At 36.0% G+C, this 19,020-nt stretch overlaps 1 protein-coding gene across 2 annotated transcripts in view; it reads left to right on the top strand.

The window, feature by feature from the left end:
- Nucleotides 1-19,020, top strand: part of KLHL1 (kelch like family member 1) — a 562,289-nt gene that overhangs the window by 238,614 nt on the left and 304,655 nt on the right. For both annotated transcript variants that reach the window (XM_005687646.3, XM_005687647.3), the window contains one exon: nucleotides 2,898-3,034. In XM_005687646.3, coding sequence (XP_005687703.1) covers nucleotides 2,898-3,034 — 137 coding nt within the window. The remainder of the gene's footprint in view (nucleotides 1-2,897; nucleotides 3,035-19,020) is intronic.

A 19,020-nucleotide genomic window follows, 5' to 3' on the forward strand; every position in this document is an offset into this window, starting at 1 on the left:
AATGCAGCTAAATTAAGATATTTTTATATAAATGAAAACTGGCAGAATTTATTATCATTAGACATTCTTTACAAGAACAACTAAAGAAGTTTCTTTCACTTGAAGGGTATTGATATCCTTCAGTATCTTTATCTTTCTTTAGAACAAAATTGAGTCATTTTTACTTTCACACATATATTCTTTGGGCTTCCCTGATAGGTCAGTTAGTAAAGAATCCACCTACAATGAAGGAGACCCCAATTTGATTTTGGCATTGGGAAGATCAACTGGAGAAGGGACAGGCTACCCATCCCAGTATTCTTAGCTTCCCTCATGGCTCAGCTGATAAAGAACCCACCTGCAATGCAGGAGACCTCGGTTTGATCCCTGGGTTGGGAAGATTCCCTGGAGAAGGGAAAGGCTACCCACCCCAGTATTTTGGCCTGGTGAATTCCACGAATTGTACAGTCCATGGGGTCACAAAGAGTCGGACACAACTGAGTGACTTTCACTTTCGCTTTCATATATTCTTTAAAATGATTCTTGACTGAGCAAGAAGAAAGTAAGGAGTTGGACTAAGAAAAATTATGCTGTTGCAAGGTTCTTGCAATGTTCATGAAACATTAGGTTGGTACAAAAGGAAATGCAGGGAATGATAAATCAATATAACTAGGCTTAAACACATCTTTATTAATCAAAATAAGAACCATAACAATCAACACATTTTTGCCAATGAGAGATGTTTGTTTATTCCTGTAGGGTAAAAATCCATGCTTCAGGATTCCACAAATGCTTGCAAAATATTTTATGCCCCCTGCTGGTTTGGAAGCATTTTACCTGCAAAAAGTTGTCCAGATGCTTGCAGAAATGGTAGTTGATTGGTGAGAGAGGTCAGATGAATATGGCTGATGAGGCAAAACTTCATAGCTCAATTTCTTCAACTTTAAAGCTTGATTGTGTGACATGCGGTCAGGCATTGCTTTGGAGATGAATCAGGCCCTTTCTGTTAATCAATGCCAACTGTAGCTATTACAGTTTTCAGTGCATCTCATCAATTTTCTGAGCATACTTGTCAAATGTAATAGTTTCACTAAGATTCAGAAAGCTGTAGTGGATCAGACCAGCAGCAAACAGTGACCATGACTTTTTTTTTTTTTTTTTTTTGGTGCAAGTTTGACTTTCGGAAATGCTTTGGAGCTTCTTTTTGGTGTAACCAGGGAATTCCAAGTGGCTCAAATGGTAAAGAGTCTGCCTGTAGTGCAGGAGAACTGAGTTCAATCCCTGGGTAGGGAAGACTCCCTGAGAAGGAAATGACTCCCCACACCAGTGTTCTTGCCTGGAGAATTTGATGGACAGAGAAGCTTGGCAAGCTTCAGTCTATGGGATTGCAAAGATTAGAACTTAAGTGAACAGCAAACACTTTCACTCAGTCCAATTGCTGAGCTGGTTGTCATAATATAATTAACTTTTCAACTCATGTCACAATCCAATCAAGAAATGATTCATTGTTATTGCAGAGAATAAAAGAAGACAACACTTTGAAACAAAGATTTTTTTTTTTTTTTTTAATTTGGGATCAACTCATAAGGCACCTTCAGAGGGTGATGTGAGTTGAAAAGTTAATTATATTATGACAGCCAGCTCAGCAATTGGGCTGAGTGAAAGTGTTATGGGAAATAGATGGGGAAACGGTGGAAACAGTGTCAGACTTTATTTTGGGGGGCTCCAAAATCACTGCAGATGGTAATTTCAGCCGTGAAATTAAAAGACGCTTACTCCTATGAAGGAAAGTTATGACCAACATAGATAGCATATTCAAAAACCTTGCCAACAAAGTAATGTGTAGTCTAGTCAAGTCTATGGTTTTTCCAGTGGTCATGTATGGATGTGAGAGTTGGACTGTGAGGAAAGCTGAGTGCCGAAGAATGGATGCTTTTGAACTGTGGTATTGGAAAAGACTCTTGAGAGTCCCTTGGACTGCAAGGAGATCCAAACAGTCCATTCTAAAGGAGATCAGTCCTGGGTGTTCATTGGAAGGACTGATGCTAAAGTTGAAACTCCAGTACTTTGGCCACTTCATGAAAAGAGTTGACTCATTGGAGAAGACTCTGATGCTGGGAGGGATTTAGGGGCAGGAGGAGAAGGGGACAACAGAGGATGAGATGGTTGGATGGCATCATCGACTCGATGGACATGAGTTTGGGTGAACTCTGGGAGTTGGTGACGGACAGGGAGGCCGGGCGTGCTATAATTCATGGGGTTGCAAAGAGTAGAAATTCAATGCATTTTAATTAAAATTCCATTTAATTTATTTGAAGAGATTGCATTAAATTTATATGAAGACTAAAACTCCACTAATAGTTAAATGAAAGTAAAAATAAAAAGGGATGATTTGTTTCACTGCTTATAAATACTATTTAGAATCATAGTTTTGTTTTTTTTTTTTTTTTCTATAATGTATTGTATTAGCACAAGGACAGGAAAATAAGGGGAAAAAAGTCAGTGACAGATCACAATACATTCAGGACTTGAATTTAAAATATAGTTGGCACCATTAATTCATGGGGACAAATGAAATTCTTTAGTAATTTCATGGAACATGGACAAGTATATAGAGAAAAATAAAATTGGAATCCTATCCGAAAGGATGAATGACTTAAATTTGAAAGAAAAAAAATATGGAAGAAAATGTAAGACAATACTCTGTGACCAAAGGTTGGAGCAGAATTTTCTAAATCAGTTTTTTTAAAGTACACTTCATAAGGCAATAAGTAGACAGATGCATACATATGTATATATACATAATGGATGGATGATAGGCAGATGGATGGATGGATGGATGGATAGACAGATAGTGTCCTTCATTGCATTCTTGTTGACACATTCATGGCCTAAATAAGATCCTGTGACTCTTTCAGGCTTGTTCTGAGCTCAGTCTCTGACTATTTTGCTGCCATGTTTACAAGTGATGTTTGTGAAGCCAAGCAAGAGGAGATCAAGATGGAAGGCATAGACCCCAATGCTCTCTGGGACCTTGTCCAGTTTGCATATACAGGTACAGTAAAAGGATTAGAATTTTATGTTAATATCTTGTGAATTTTAGAATTTTAATATATGTTTTAAAACTAAAAAAGAAAAACTGCTTAGCTTGTATCAGTCTTCTTTTCTCAGTTGAGACACTAACAGAGAAAAATCAGACCACATTTTTCTTTGTCAACAAAATCACCAATGTAAATTATATATAAATTCTCTACTCCCTTCCACAAATAATTTAAACTGGTTTGTAATAATAGTCAATGGAATGAGTTTGGAAGACAGGAAAAAGATTATTAATTATTAAATATGAGTTTGTTTATGTTCAAACAGAGCATTAGGAAGAAAAGCTATAATTTCTTTCTTTTAGGAAATGATGGGTTCAAATAATTATTTTATCCTTGTAACATGTTTATTTCAGTATTAAAACCTTCAGACAATTTAATGTGGACTTGACAAACTTAGCTTAAAAAGGAAAATGAAGACACTTAGAATTGTGAAAATGGCTAATTTTTAAGCATTTTTTTCTTTTTTCTGATCTATTATGTTCTTTTGTTGGCCTTTGCACCATACTATATTTAGCACAAATAATTTAGCAAATAACTGTTACATGCTACTCAATGTACAAGTATTAGCTGTGCCTCTGGGGAATAAACTAATGAATAAACCATGTCTTTGCCCTCCAGAAGCTCACAGTCCAAGTGGAGTCAAAAAGTTAGACAAGGGATAAATATGATAGAATTTCAAATGTTAAGAGGAAATTAGACGGCATAAAACCTGCTATTTAGAGCATTATTATGACTCACATTTGTTTAAAACATTTTAATAACTTTCAAGGTTAGTAAGAGAAGGAGACACATTATACTAAAATCTTGTGATAGAAGCAAAGGCAAATAGTATGGATTGGTGTAATATTTTTAGAAGTAACAGGTAGTTCATTTTGCCCTAACTCTTGATCATAGTGTGAAATGAAGAAAGAAAGAGAAGTTCGAGCCTGATTACCAAAGCAGCAAGACCCTAATTTAAGGAGTTGTGTTTTTGCAGTACTTCTGGCTACAGGGAAATGAGAAATGGCATTGTGAAAATCAGACTTTCCTGGTGGCTCATTGGCAAAGAATTTGCCAACAATACAAACTTGATCTCTGGGTCAGGAAAATCCCCAGAGAAGGAAATGGCAACCCATCCCAGTAATCTTACCCGGGAAATCCCATGGACAGAAGAGCCTGGCGGGCTACAGTCCATGGTGCTACAAAAGAGTCACACGCGATTTAGTGAATAAACCACTACATTATGAAGATTAGCCACTACAACCAGACGCTATGGAACTAGTAAGAATCTGTTCTCTTGGAGAATTTAGCTTCTCACAAAGAGAAGTTTACTACATTAATGTTGTACTTACTCAGTAAAAGAAACCACTTTGGAAAGAAAAATACACATGTTCCAGGTACTTGAATCTCAAGTCAGCAATGTGGTGGAAAGACTTAAACATTTTCCAGCCTTAGTAACTTTTAAATTACATTTTGTCAAAGGAAATATTGCAATGGACAAAGTTAATCAGGTAAGCACATCTGTTTTCAAGGCTGTTGCAACAGGGGAGTGAGATAAGAATTCAGACTTAATTTTGCTAAAACAAAGGGTTAGGGGAGTATTTTTAAGCTCTGGGCTAAAAGAGAACACAGGCCATTGCTTATTGACTTTATCTAGAGGAAAAGTAAACTTAATCCTCTTTGTAACAGAAGGTAGTTTCACAACTTGAAGCAAGGTGCCCACTCAAATTCTGCTCTTTCCATTTCGAAAAATAGAGATATGCAAGTGCTATTTCCCTTGATGTTGGATTTTCAAAGAGATGGCTTTCAGGTCCTTGAGAAAAATCTTCCTGTTGTATAACTGGCAAGAAGCCAGTTTATTTTTTTTCTTTTTAATAATTTGCATCTCAAAGAGGTAGAGGAAGATTTATAATTACAAGTTTTCTAAAGCAAATGCTCCAAGAAAAGGGAGATCAAAGCCCTCGAGTCAAGAAGTAGCCTGTCTAAATTTTAGTAAAGCTGAGGGGACTTTAAGACCATCTTTTTTTATTTCAAATTGCAAGCAGTTTGATATAATGATATAAAATATTTCTGACTATCCAAACAAGAGATAAATAACATAATCACACTACTGTTTCCTAGAAAGAGAAGAATCATGAAGCTAGCATTTTAGGAATCCTTCTACAAACACAAAGACATAGATCCAACACTTACAGCCTCTATGGCTCTTGGCAGCCTTGCATTCCTCGAGTGAAAAACTAGGTCAAAAGACACTTATCATTGTGCAACAGAAAGTTGGAAGGTGTTTCAAAGCTTCCTGCTGAATGACCCAGATTTGGCACTGCTTTGTAGAGGGCAGACCAGATACAAAGCTGCCTTTTGGTTACCTCTGCCACTCTGGCCTTTGCTCATATTAATATATCCATACCTACCTCATGGTTGATAAATTTCCAGTTGTTATAGAAATGTGCTAGATGTGCTAATAATTTGTATTATAATATTGCACAATATTGGGAGTTAGTCATAATAGAAAGTGTGTACCTTTTTTAAAAATATATATACGATGTAAGAAATTATAACAACAGTAGAGATCAAGTAAATAATGATACAGAAAAGAAAGACTGAGAGGTAGCTCTGTGTGTGTCTATTTAGCTAGCCAACTAGCTGATCTCTAAGGCTTTCCTTTGTAGAAGGCTAAAAATGAACACATCTCAGAAAAGGAGAAATAATGAATGAGCAGTGAGATCCTTAAAGGGTCATCCAACTGGTAATATTTTCTTGAATTCTGAAGTTTGGGCAGCCTCAGAAAAACTAAGGAGGTTCAACTGTCTCAAGAATTGACAGTTAATTATCAGCTGTCTAGTTCTGCATCTAGTAGAGATGGGTAAGAGTACCTTAAAATGATTTAAACAGATAAAATTTCCTTGAGGTCTTGAGAGTCTTTAAGGTTTGAAAGAACTGTATATAGCTATTTGTATAATCTCATTAAAAATTTATGAGTGAATAGGTAAACTTCCTTGGAAGAATTAACTGAGATAAGCTTCAATGATTATAGAGTTCAATAATTTTTGACTTGAACAAAGAGGAAGCATTCTTTAAAGAATTCTTGTGGTAAAATTTGTAAGAAGTAGAAGACATTCTCTCTATTTACCTTTCTTTTTTCCTACTCCATCAAATTAGAATGAGAAGGAATGGGATCAGGAGTGTGGTAGTGTTTCATTAAGAACCAAAGCAAATATTTAGAGATTTTTCTTTTTCCCCTAGTGATTAGAAAGAGTGACAATAAATAAATAAATAAATAAATAAGTGATAAATAAATAAGTGAATGCTGGATAATAGCTCAAATGAAATTAGAATTTTATTCTAAAGGGAAAATATATAATAATATAAAGGTTAATACTAGCAATATGTAAGATAGAATAAAAAAGCCAAGAAGTCTTTGTGTTGACATTAAAGAAAATGCTGTTGAAAATACGAAAGGTAAAGATATAAATTGTAAAAATAACAACTAATTATTACAGTATCAAAACTAGCTACTTAAAATAAAATTCACAAAAAGGTTATTTTTTTAACATCTATAATAGTTCAGGAATAAAAAGGAAATGAAATTTGTATCAGTGTTAGAAATAATTGTATACCTAACAAGAGACTTCCTGTTGCCTTTCTAAATTCTTGATTAACTTTGATTTCTTCTTTTTAAAACTTTCTATTGAATTTTATTTATTTTTTAAAATTAGGAAATATGAGTGTGATCTTAGTCATTTATACAGAACAAAAGACTATTTAGTAACTGTGTATGTTATAAATACCCTTTAAGCAGTGTCTTAAATTTAAAGTTTGAATATTTAATTAAATCCAGAGAGTATGTAATTCTGCAAGCTAATAATATATGTTTTTAAAAATCAAACGATAACTTGGTTAAAAATATTTGAGCACTTATTATCTGAAGATGGTCACATTAGGGACTACAAAATGAAACATAAGTTGAAACACTAAAATGATATAAACCTTTAAACAAGTTTGGTAACTGATACATTTATTGGAGTGAAGCAGCTCTTTACTTTTGTTCTTGAAACTGGTAAGATCTATGTATCACCATTCGCTTACTGGCATTCTCAGTTGTATAGCATCAAATGAATGTAAAAAAAATTTTTTTTAAACATGCTCCCTCATGTAATGGAGCTTTCATTCTATACTTGTACTCATCTAGAAAAGAGATACGGGGTATTACTTGTTTAATCTACAGTAAAGCCTATGGTTTGGGAAAATGAAGTCAAGGCTGTTCTGAAACTATTGTATAGAATGTCTTTCAAAGGATGATATCAGAGAACAAAACATATATTTATATTTTCTCATTATCGTACTTTCAAATTCCCTAGAAACTTAGAGATCTATAGAACTGTAGAAATTCTTTCTTGAGCGTTATGAATTTCACTAATTTTTCTATAGCTAAGAATGTGATACAAAGCAGAGGCAACAGAACAAATTTTTTGAGGATTACATATTTGCTATCTTAAGCATTGACAAAATCATCATAACAGATCAGAAATTTGTTGGTCTCCTTTGAATTAATATTAAGGGATGCATGAATGCATCATAAATCACCTTAGTTGTGTCCAACTCTGCCAACCCATGGACTCTATCCTGCTAGACTCATCTGTCCAAGGAATTTTCCATGTAAAAATATTGGAATGAGTTGCCATGCCCTCCTCCAAGGGATCTTCCTGATCCAGGGATCAGAACACAAGTCTCTTATGTCTCATGCATTAGCAGGAGATTTCTTCACCACTAGCATCACCTGCGAAGCCCAGTATTAAGGGATAGCTTTTTTTATTTTTTTTTAAATTCTTTATAGACTCTGAATTTATTACTGCAGCCAAGTTAGTGAGCTAAAGTAACTTGATAAAATCCATAGTCAGCTGTTGAATCTACTGCTAGAGTAAAATGTCAAAGCACAAATTGAATGGTATTATCCCTACTGAACAATATCCTTTTGTAGAGTGCTAGTTAACTAGTGACTATTTTGCCCTCACAATAGTTTAGGTAGCTTAAATCCACTCCCAGGTAACTAGACAATGGCTCAGTGCAGGCTTGAGTCATACTTCCTCCCAAACTAGTGGTGGTTCCCTACAGGAACCCATGATACCTGACAGCTTCAGCACATGAATGCCTGACAGTTCTTGCCTTGTGAATGAACTGAATGCCTCTGAATTTTTACTATAAGGCCCACTATGTGCCGTGCCCTATGATGAGTTCTGGAAGACAATATACTGATTTATACACATTCTCTACTTTTTAAGGGTCTTTCCAATTTTGAGTTTCAAATAGCTAATTTTCACTATAAACATACTTTTCAATATACACAGCCTAGTGTTTCCTCATTAGAGAATGGTGTAAAGCGAATTTTGAAGGTTACTATACTGATTGTGTGAATATCAATTTTAGCCAGAAATAGATGATCACATTGTGAATATGAAAGAGGAAGTTTAATATATTTGAAAAGGATGCTTTGGGATTCACTGTAGTTTAAACTTGCCATCAGACTGATAGAAATATCCTTCCAGTTTATCCTGACATACTTGAAAATATACTGTGTTCATTGATGCATAAGAAAATAAATTTTCAACAAATATAGGTGATTGGATTGCAGGGTTACTAACAAAGTATCAGGTCCTGTAGAAAACTGATAAGGACAAGGTTTAAATAAAGGAAACTGTCCATCTAGTAGTGATATTAAAAAGAAGGGCAGAAAATTAAACTGCCAAATGGCAAAATTTTAATCATATTGAAGAGTTAACTTTCTTAAAAGACAACAAAAAAGGTTTGTGTGCCATTGAAGTTAATTAAAGCCTTAGTACATGCTAAGGAATGGTAGGATAATTTCTGCTTAGTACCAAACATTTGAATAAAATACCATGAATGGTATGAAAATATACATACACAGGAGCTAACAAGTTTGATGTTCTGCCTTAATATTAAAAGATATACATCAATATACACAGCCTGGGCTAAATATTCTAAATTCCCTTCTGAATTTTTATGGTAAAATTATTGTCTTATTTTTATTACTGGTTTAATTCAAGTGGTATGAATATGCAATATTATTTTTAAACTTATGGCTTTTGCTAGATGAGAAAATTATCTTCCCATTTTAAGAAATTGAGCCTTAAAAGACTGGTTTATATATTGCTATTACCAATTAATTAAAAATATTGAGAATAATTATCATAGGATATTGAAATAACCTATAGAAATCAGTAAGAAAAAAGTAAAAATAGCAAAATAGATCAGTTGTGTATTGCCATCATACTCCTACCTTTCCACTATGTTGCCAGGAAATTTTGTATGTGTGTGTGTGTGCACATCTGTGCATTCATGAAACACTAAATAATATAAAATTAATTGGGGGAACACTATTGTATCAAATAGATAATTTAAAATGATGTATAGTGTATATATATTGTGTAATTTTGGTTGCTATTATTGAAATACACTTTTGCTTTATGCTATGGGATTCCATAAATAGACTAAAAATGAAAAGGCAATATGAAATTCAATATTTACCAGCTAGACAGGAAAGGTTTTGTCTCTTCTGCACTGTAACTCACATTTAATTTCTGAATTTCCAAATAGGGGAAATCTCTCATGTCTCGTCTTGTAATCAGCTTTAATTTTCTTTAAAAAATACCTGCTTTGATTTTTACTGTTGTTTTCAGTTTTATAATTCTCTACATTTTCCTCTGCTTTGGATATTGGGAAGGTATGAACTGAATCATAAGCCACTATACCAACGGGGCAGTGTCCATGCTATGTATTTTTATACCATTAACATTATATTTGGTTAAATTTTCTCAGAATTATTTTACCTTCACTCTAATCCCCAAATATTTGTACCCTTGATTCTGTTGTATTTGAAGGGCAGTGGCTCCATATAGTGTAATATGTTGAATTTAATGTCAGAAAAAACTGAGCTTGTCTTTACCTAGGACCATTTAACCAAGATTCATCATGATGTGGGCAATCCAATGTTCATTAGATTGTTGGGCATTTATTCTAATTAGCACTGCCTATTACTTACTCCCCCTTAAAAATTTAGATTATAGCCTTTGGTCTCCCCCATTGTACAGTTAAGGATATTAGTCAAATTTCTTAACTTCATAGAGTCTTAAAATAACTCAACTATAAGAAGGGGAAATGATGATGTCTGAGAGGATTCTTTTAAGAAATAAATAAACTAATGAAATAAAATAAGTTTATCATAACACTTAGCATATTGCAAGCACTCAATAATGATGACTGTACATGATGTTTATCAAATGTTTTATGTTTTTTTTCAAATCTCTGGCATAATCTGCCATTAAAAAATGAATATAAAGGCTAAGAACTGGGGAAAGAATAATCATTTTTTAACAAACATTCATAACTTTTGAATCCAATATATTATATGCTTCAGTATACAATATGATTTACATTTAATATGTATGATTTTATGTACATTTTTAGTGCTACGTTTTATTACACCCACTGACTTGCAATTTTGCTACCTTATATATTTGAGGTGTGTTTATATTATGTATTACATTTATTATCTTATCTGATCCACACTGTAACATTCTGAGATGGATAATTAATCAAATTTTACTGTCAGATTCAGAAATATAAACACAAGAAGCCAGAGGTCATCAAAACAGCACAGAGGTAAAGCCACAATCTAGTCTGCAATGACAGTTCATAGTTGCTTTTTTTTTTAGTTCAGTTTAGTCACTCAGTCATGACTGACGCTCCCTGAGCCCATGAATCACAACACGCCAGGGCTCCCTGTCCATCACCATCTCCTGGAGTTCACTCAGACCCAGGTCCATCGAGTCCATGATGCCATCCAGCCATCTCATTCTCTGTCGTCTCCTTCTCCTCCTGCCCCCAAATCCCTCCCAGCATCAGAGTCTTTTCCAATGAGTCAACTCTTCGCATGAGGTGGCCAAAGTACTGGAGCTTCAGCTTTAGCATCATTCCTTCCAAAGATATCCCAGGGCTGATCTCCTTCAGAATAGACTGGTTGGATCTCCTTGCATCCAAGGGACTCTCAAGAGTCTTCTCCAACACCACAGTTCAAAAGCATCAATTCTTTGGTGCTCAGCTTTCCTCACAGTCCAACCCTCACATCCATACATGACCACAGGAAAAACCATAGCCTTGACTAGAATGACCTTAGTCGGCAAACTAATGCCTCTGCTTTTGAATACACTATCCAGGTTGCTCATAACTTTTCTTCCAAGGAGTAAGTGTCTTTTAATTTAATGGCTGAAGTCACCATCTGCAGTGATTTTGGAACCCCCAAAATAAAGTCTGACACTGTTTCTACTGTTTCCCCATCTATTTTCCATGAAGTGATGGGAACAGATGGCATGATCTTTGTTTTCTGAATGTTGAGCTTTAAGCCAACTTTTTCGCTCTCCTCTTTCACTTTCATCAAGAGACTTTTTAGCTCCTCTTCACTTTCTGCCATAAGGGTGGTGTCATCTGCATATCTGAGGTTATTGATATTTCTCCCAGCAATCTTGATTCCAGCTTGTGTTTCTTCCAGTCCAGCGTTTCTCATGATGTACTCTGCATATAAGTTAAATAAGCAGGGTGACAATATACAGCCTTGACATACTCTGTTTCCTATTTGGAACCAGTCTGTTGTTCCATGTCCAGTTCTAACTGTTGCTTCCTGACCTGCATACAGATTTCTTAAGAGGCAGGTCAGGTGGTCTGGTATTCCTATCTCTTTCAGAATTTTCCACAGTTGATTGTGATCCACACAGTCAAAGGCTTTGGCACAGTCAATGAAGCACAAATAGATGTTTTTCTGAAACTCTCTTGCTTTTTCGATGATCCAGCAGATGTTGGCAATCTGATCTCTGGTTCCTCTGCCTTTTCTAAAATCAGCTTGAACATCAGGGAGTTCACGTTCACGTATTGCTGAAGCCTGGCTTGGAGAATTTTGAGCATCACTTTACTAGCATGTGAGATGAGTGCAATGTGTGGTAGTTCGAGCATTTTTTGGCATTGCCTTTCTTTGGATATGAAATGAAAACTGACCTTTTCCAGACCTATGGCCACTGCTGAGTTTTCCAAACTTGCTTTTTTTTTTTTTTTTTAGCCAGATCTAAAGTTACTGTGGCTCAGATCTTGAACTCCTTATTGCCAGATTCAGACTTAAATTGAAGAAAGTGGGGAAAACTGCTAGACCATTCAGATATGACCTAAATAAAATCCCTTATGACTCTACAGTGAAAGTGAGAAATAGATTTAAGGGACTACATCTGATAGATAGAATGCCTGATGAACTAAGAACGGAGGTTTGTGACACTGTACAGGAGACAAGGATCAAGACCATCCCCATGGGACAGAAAAGCAACAAAGCAAAATGGCTGTCTGGGGAAGCCTTATAAATAGCTGTGAAAAGAAGAGAAGTGAAAAGCAAAAGAGAAAAGGAAAGATATCAGCATTTGAATGCAGAGTTCCAAGAAGAGCAAGGAGAGATAAGAAAGCCTTCTTCAGTAATCAATGCAAAGATATAGAGGAAAACAACAGAATGGGAAAGACTAGAGATCTCTTCAAGAAAATTAGAAATACAAGGGAAAATTCCATGCAAAGATGGGCTTGATAAAAGACAGAAATGGTATGGACCTAACAGAAGCAGAAGATATTAAGAAGAGGTGGCAATACACAGAAAAACGGTACAAAAAAGAGCTTCATGGCCCAGATAATCATGATGGTGTGATCACTCACCTAGAGCCAGACATCCTGGAATATGAAGTCAAGTGGGCCTTAGAAAGCATCATACGAACAAAGCTAGTGGAGGTGATGGAATTCCAGTTGAGCTGTTTCAAATTCTGAAAGATGATGCTGTGAAAGTGCTGCACTCAATATGCCAGCAAGTTTGGAAAACTCAGCAGTGGCCATAGGACTGGAAAAGGTCAGTTTTCATTCCAATCCCAAAGAAAAGCAATGCCAAAGAATGCTCAAACTACCGCACAATTGCACTCATCTCACATGCTAGTAAAGTAATGCTCAAAATTCCCTTCCAAGCCAGGCTTCAGTAATATACGAACTTCTAGATGTTAACGCTGATTTTAAAAAAGGCAGAGGAACCAGAGATCAAATTGCCAACATCCACTGGATTGTCGAAAAAACAAGAGAGTTTGAGTAAAACATCTATTTCTGCTTTATTGACTATGGCAAAGCCTTTGACTGTGTGGATCACAATAAACTGTGGAAAATTTGGAAAGAGATGGTAATACCAGACCACCTAACCTGCCTCTTGAGAAACCTATATGCAGGTCAGGATGCAACATTTAGAACTGGACATGGAAAAACAGACTGGTTCCAAATAGGAAAAGGAGTACGTCAAGGCTGTATATTGTCACCCTGCTTATTTAACTTATATGCAGAGTATATCATGAGATATGCTGGGCTGGAAGAAGCACAAGCTGGAATCATGATTGATGGGAGAAATATCAATAACTTCAGATATGCAGATGACACCACCCTTATGGCAGAAAGTGAAGTGGAAGTAAAAAGCCTCTTGAAGACAGTGAAAGTGGAGATTCAAAAAGTTGGCTCAACGCTACACTCAGAAAACACAGATCATGGCATCTGGTGCCATCATTTCATGGGAAATAGATGGGGAAACAGTGGAAACAGTGTCAGACTTTATTTTGGGGGGCTCCAAAATCACTGCAGATGGTGATTGCAGCCATGAAATTAAAAGACGCTTATTCCTTGGAAGGAAAGTTATGACCAACCTAGATAGCATATTCAAAAGCAGAGATATTACTTTGCTAACAACAGTCCATGTAATTAAGGCTATGGTTTTCCGGTGGTCACGTATGAATGTGAGAGTTGGACTGTGGAGAAAGCTGAGCGCCGAAGAATTGATGATTTTGAACTGCGGTGCTGGAGAAGTCTCTTGAGAGTCCCTTGGACTGCAAGGAGATCCAACCAGTCCCTCCTAAAGGAGATCAGTCCTGGGTGTTCATTGGAAGGACTGATGTTAAAGCTGAAACTCCAATACTTTGGCATCCTCATGCAAAGAGTTGACTCATTGGAAAAGACCCTGATGCTGGGAAGGATTAGGGGCAGAGGAGAAGGGGACCACAGAATGAGATGGCTGCATGGCATCACCAACTCGATGGACCTGAGTTTGAGTAAACTCCGGGAGATGGTGATGGACTGGGAGGCCTGGCGTGCTGCGATTCACTGGGTTGCAAAGAGTCGGACACGACTGAGTAACTATACTGAACTGAACTGAAAGTTACTGACAGAGGAGGCAATGGCATCGCACTCCAGCACTCTTGCCTGGAAATCCCATGGACAGGGGAGCCTGGTGGGCTGCCATCTATGGGGTCGCACAGAGTCGGACATGACTGAAGTGAGTTAGCAGCAGCAGCAGCAGCAAAGTTATTGAACACTATGGCTGATTAATATGAGAGGGAATGTTGTTTATATGTACTTATGTAATTTCCACATAGTGTGAATAATGTGAACTTCCATTGTCTTAACATCAACTGGCATAAAATACAATTTTTTTTTCTTTCTGTGGAAGGTTATTTTCATGTACACACTGCAATATTTAAAATGGATAGACAACAAAGACCTACTTTATAGCACAGGGAACTCTACTCAATATTATATAGCAAGCTAGATGGGGAAATAATTTGAAAAAGAATAGATACATCTCTATGTATAACTGAATCACTTAGCTATATACCTGAAACTAATACATGTTTTAATAATTATGTATATGCTTTATAGCATGTAGGTTACATACTTTAGAAAGAAAGTAGATGCCACCCCAATGGAAAAAAAACTGATTTTTTATTTAGCACTATGGACATGGAACAACAGACTGGTTTCAAATACTAAAAGTAGTACGTCAAGGCTGTATATTGCCACCCTGCTTATTTAACTTATATGCAGGGTACATCATGAGAAATGCTGGACTGGAAGAAACACAAGCTGGAATCAAGATGGCAGGGAGAAATATCAACAACCTCAGATACACAGATAACACCACCCTTATGGCAGAAAGTGAAGAGGAACTAAAAAGCCTCTTGATGAAAGTGAAAGAGGAGAGTGAAAAAGTTGGCTTAAATCTCAACATTCAGAAAATGAAGATAATGACATCTGGTCCCATCACTTCATGGGAAATAGATGGGGAAACAATGGAAACAGTGTCAGACTTTATTTTTATGGGCTCCAAGATCACTGCAGATGGTGACTGCAGCCATGAAATTAAAAGACGCTTACTCCTTGGAAGAATAGTTATGACCAATCTAGATAGCATATTCAAAAACAGAGACATTACTTTGGCGACTAAGGTCATTCTAGTCAAGGTTATAGTTTTTCCAGTAGTCACGTATGGATGTGAGAGTTGGACTTTGAAGAAGGCTGAGCACTGAAGATTTTATTCTTTTGAACTGTGGTGTTGGAGAAGACTCTTGAGAGTCCCTTGGACTGCAAGAAGATCCAACCAATCCATTCTGAAGGAGATCAGCCCTGGGATTTCTCTGGAAGGAATGATGCTAAAGCTGAAACTCCAGTCCTTTGGCCACCTCATGTGAAGACTTGACTCATTGGAAAAGACTCTGATGCTGGGAGGGATTGGAGGCAGGAGGAGAAGGGGAAAACAGAGGATGAGATGGCTGGATGGCATCACTGACTCGATGGACGTGAGTCTGAGTGAACTCCGGGGGTTGGTGATGGACAGGGAGGACTGGCATGCTGCGATTCATGGGGTTGCAAAGAGTCGAACACGACTGAGTGACTGAACTGAACTGAAAATATCCTAAGGCTTGGATAGGAGAGGCTAAGGCTTCACTTTCAGAATTTTGCAATTTTAGGTAAAACTTTGTTTTATTATCGTATCTAAATAAGTATTATTATTAAAAAATACTGCACATTTTAATATTTACTATTTTAGGATGTTTCACATACATCTTAGTTATGTCTCATGATACTCAAGTTTATTTTGATACTGGGAAAGCTGTAACACCAGCTTTGTATGTTTCTAAATAATACATATATTCTAAAGTACTCTTTTTGTTGAATTTTGACTATGGCTCAATATTTGGCATTTCAAAATTTAAACAGCTGATACTCTTTGTAGACTGTATCCAAAATCAACTAAACACAATTAAAAACAATAAAGGAACAAAAACAAGAAAAAAAAACCTGCAACTTTACTGCACCCTTCTTCAATTTCTATAGATTACCATTGTGTATGGTTCACCATCTTTATGAGGAGTTACTTCCTTTGCATGCTTGAGAAAAGAAATTTATAATGAGAATCCTAAGCACTTTAATTTTAAATGCTTCTTCTTGTTCAGATAACAGATGGTAAGGACTTTCCGTAAGAAAAATAAATTTCAGCCATAAAGTAGATTGCCTACTCAAAATATCCCAAAGGAGCATCTTATCTCTGACCCTTTAGATTGTGTGCTTAAACTCTCTTCTCAGACACATTGTTGCTACCTCTGAACTCCCGTTACATTCCTCAGCCAGAGAAAACACCATCCAGATGGTGTTCATGTGAATCTGATTTCAGATGCATGTTCCAACTCCATTATTTCTTCTTTGGAGAAATGCTAAAGCAGAATAGAAAAAAAAAAATACTAAAGAAAATCTAGACTAGTAATGGAAATGTAATACTGTGAGAAGAGTTATAAAAAATCACTTTGTGCATGTATGTTAAGTTACTTCAGTTGTGTCCAGCTCTCTGCAACTTGATGAACTGTAGCCCACCAGGCTCATCTGTCCATGGGACACTCCAAAAGATCACTTTACATTTACTTAATATGTAACATTTTTTATTTTTTTATGCATTCATGTCCATGAAGAGTAGCAATACTTTGAAATATATGTCATTAATTATTACAAGTTTTTTCTGGGCAATGTAGTCTATGATAAATGGACATTTTTTTAAAAATATGTTTTTTTGAATTTTGGGGTACATTATTTTATTTATCAAATTAAATTAAGCATATTTAAACCTGAAGTACAAACATTGCTTCTTATACTTATTTAATTTAAATTTTCTATTTCACAAAATGACTTCAAACTAAAATAGTTAAATAAGACCATCTGTATATCTTCTTTGGAGAAATGTCTACTTAAATCTTCTGTGCATTTTTTGATTAGTTTGCTTTTTTCATATTGAGCTGCATGAGCTCTATGAATATTTTAGAGATTAACTCCTTACTCATTGTTTTGTTTGCTTTTTTCTGTTTTCTTTTTTGGATTTTTTTTTCCCCCTTTTGAGGGTTGTTCTGTTTTGCTTTGATTTTCTTTGCTGTGGGAAAACTTATGCATTTCATTAGATCACATTTGTTTATTTTTGTTTATATATATGATCAAAAAAAGATATTCTATGATTTATGTCAAAGAATGTTCTGCCTATTTTCCTCTAAGAATTTTATAGTGGTTGGCCTTATATTAATGTCTTTAATTCATTTTGAATTTATTTTTGTGTATGGTGCTAGGGAATGTTCTAATTTCATTTGTAAGCATATCAGTGCCCAAATTTCCCAGCTTCACTTATTAAAGAGCCTTGTCTTATCTACATTGTATGTTTTTGTTTCCTTTGTCATAGATTAGATGACCATAGGTGCCTAGGATAATCTTTGGACTTTCTGTCCTGTTCCACTGGTCAATAGATCTGTTTTTGTTCCAGTACCATGCTGCTTTGATTACTATGACACTGCAGTGTAGTCTGAAGTCAGGGAGCCTGATTCCTCCAGCTCCATTTTTCTTTCTCAAGATTGCCTTGTCTAATCAGACTCTTCTGTATTTTCATACAAACTGCACAACTCTTTGCCCTAATTCTGTAAAAAATGTCGTTGGTGATGTGATAGATATTGTACTGAATCTGTAGATTGCCTTGGGTAGTATAGTCACTTTCAAAAAAGGACATTTGTTGTTCAGTCGCTAAGCTGTGTTTGACTTTTTGTGGCCCCATGGACTGCAGCATGTCAGGTTCTCTGTCATTCCACTGTCTCCTGGAGTTTGCTCAAGTCCATGCACATTATATCAATGATGTCATCCAACTATGCCAACCTCTATTGCCCTCTTCCCCTCCTGCCTCCAGTCTTTCCCAGCATCATGGTCTTTTTCATGGAATGATTTGCATCCTAAGTGTCTTAAAATTCAGTTTGCATTCATAGAAATTACATACCAATATTTTGTGTTAACTTCTCAGTCACTAAGACAAAGAAAAAAGGCTAATAGTTATGCTATTAAAATCAAAATTAATATTTACTCAACATAAATACAGCTTACTGATATTAATATCTGAGAGAAATATTTTTGTGTATTTGAATACTTGAAAACCAGAATGGTGTACTTCAGACATCTTCACTAATGTGCCAGGAGTAGATATTATAATGCATTACATAACTGTTTTTTTTTTTTTTTCTGTTGTCTGATTTGAATTCAAAACATAATGTCCAGAAGCACAGATTATTAATAATTTCAGTATAAAACAGTTATTAAAATCCTTAGATCAAACTCTCTTGGGCTCAAAAAACATTTAATTTGAAGAGATTGTTCAGTTCAGTTCAGTCACTCAGTCATATCTGACTCTTTGTGACCCCATGAATCGCAGCACACCAGGGCTCCCTGTCCATCACCAGCTCCCAGAGTGCACCCAAACTCATGTGCATCGAGTCAGTGATGCCATTCAGCCATCTCATCCTCTGTTGTCCCCTTCTCCTCCTGCATCAGGGTTTTTGACAATGAGTTACCTCTTTGCATGAGGTTGCCAAAGTATTGGAGTTTCAGCCTAAGCATCAGTCCTTCCAATGAACACCCAGGACTGGTCTCCTTTAGGATGGACTTGCTGGATCTCCTTGCAGTCCAAGGGACTCTCAAGAGTCTTCCCCAGCACCACAGTTCAAAAACATCAATTCTTCAGCGCTCAGTTTTCTTCACAGTCCAA

Source organism: Capra hircus, chromosome 12 (genome assembly GCF_001704415.2).
Source record: "Capra hircus breed San Clemente chromosome 12, ASM170441v1, whole genome shotgun sequence".
Taxonomy (NCBI): domain Eukaryota; kingdom Metazoa; phylum Chordata; class Mammalia; order Artiodactyla; family Bovidae; genus Capra; species Capra hircus.